The following is a 1,768-nucleotide window of genomic DNA, read 5'->3' as shown; positions in this document are numbered from 1 at the left end:
GGACTTTGACCCACTCCTTCTGCAGTTTGACCTTCAGAGCTTCCAAACTTTGATGGTGAGTGGCCGAGACCTTGCTCTCAAAGTATCACCAGGTCCCAAAATCAAGAGGATTCAGATTGAGGGAAGATGGAGGCCATTCCTCTTTGGGAATGAAGTGTTGGAAATTCTCGGAAAGACACTCCTGAGTCTTTTTCGCCCCTGTGATGTTGCTGAGTTGTGCTGAAAAGTCAAGGGATGTTTTTTAAGTGCTTCTGTGTCCAGTGCAACAATGCGCCAACGAGGATGTAATCTTGATAGTTTTACTTGTTGAATTTCACCCCCTGGTCAATAAAAAAGAAGGGCACATTTTTTCTTTTCGCCACTCGGGATCCTTCCTTCCCATCCCTCGACCAAACCGGATCGTTTTGGGTGTTAAAGTTGTGTCTAATATCACATTTCTTCTCATCACTGAAAAAGAGATTTGGTAGCGTGCCATCTTGACTGCAGGAAAGAAGTATCTGGGATCTTTGGAGTCGTTTATCAACAACTTCAACAGCAAGGTGTTGTTTCTTGATATGCCTGAATGGAGACATCTGCAGGTCCTTTCGGAGTACAGATGACATGGTCCCATACGACACTCTCGACTCTTTAGCAAGATTCTGGATTGATCTCTTAGGATTCCTCCGGATCTTTTCTCTGATGGATTTAACAAGTTTAGGAGTTGTGGCTGTTCGAGAGCCACCTGTCACTTGCCTATTCTGAATGTCTCCAGTCTCGTCCAAACGTTTTAAAGTCCTCCAGACCAGCATTTCCTACCAGCATTTTCACTTTCATGCTCTTACAGATATTTTTCCTGTAATTTCGTGCTTTAAATAGCTCAACAATTGCAGTCCACTTGTCTAAAATACTACTCATGGTTATATTCTGGTATCTGAGAGTATAAAGATTCATGAATAAGTGTCAAAATAGAGGAATACCGAGAAAAATAATTAAACTTATAGTTTGAAATAGACTGTAACGCTAAATATTGATGGCCCTGTAGATTTTATATATATATATATATATATATATATATATATATATATATATATATATATATATATATACATACATATATATATATATATACATATATATTTGTGTGGGGGTGAATTTAAAATGAAAGGGAAGAATCGAAACGTTCGACGATTTATCTGTTCCACGACTTATAATTATAATGTGAACATTTAGCTTTTTCAAATGTAAATATTTCTTTCGATTTAGAGTTAATGTCGAGTAATCAGAAATAAAGAACGGATCATTTTGTAACCTTTTTGTTGTAATTATTTCATTTATAAATTAACTTCTGGCTAGTATTAATTGTGGAGTATGATACTTCGGTTTACAGATAGCGTTGGGCCATGAGAACAGAATCCACACCGTTTAAGTCAACCACTCGACAAACTTTTGTGCATATCGCGCCCTCTTGTTGACCTAAGTCCAAATTTATTTGAATTGCAAGTTTGTTTGCTTGCTATTTATATTTTGAGTCTAAAATATTTGCTGATGCAGGTGTTTCATAGCAGGGGATGATATATGGAAGAAGAATCTTCACACTTTTCTGTCCGGATGTTTTTGGCTTTCTGCTGATGGATGCTGTGATAAATGCCCGCAATACCGATGCAATAAAACGATTGAGACATATCTGATTTTCTTCACTGTAAACCACAGAACAACGACTTTATAATTTATTATTATAAATTTATTTCGGATTTCTTAGTGTTTCACTCGAGTCTGCTACGTGGCCACA

The 1,768-nt window shown here is 37.1% G+C and overlaps 1 protein-coding gene across 1 annotated transcript; it reads right to left on the bottom strand.

The window, feature by feature from the left end:
* Positions 1 to 299: 299 nt before the first annotated feature.
* Positions 300 to 788, bottom strand: LOC145276614 (uncharacterized). Its single transcript, XM_080127807.1, has one exon. The coding sequence runs from the start codon at positions 786 to 788 to the stop codon at positions 300 to 302; it is 489 nt and encodes a 162-aa protein (XP_079983933.1).
* Positions 789 to 1,768: the final 980 nt, after the last annotated feature.

Source organism: Euprymna scolopes, chromosome 5, assembly GCF_053919585.1.
Source record: "Euprymna scolopes isolate OS-2025 chromosome 5, ASM5391958v1, whole genome shotgun sequence".
Taxonomy (NCBI): domain Eukaryota; kingdom Metazoa; phylum Mollusca; class Cephalopoda; order Sepiida; family Sepiolidae; genus Euprymna; species Euprymna scolopes.
This window is presented reverse-complemented; position numbering and strand designations above follow the sequence as displayed.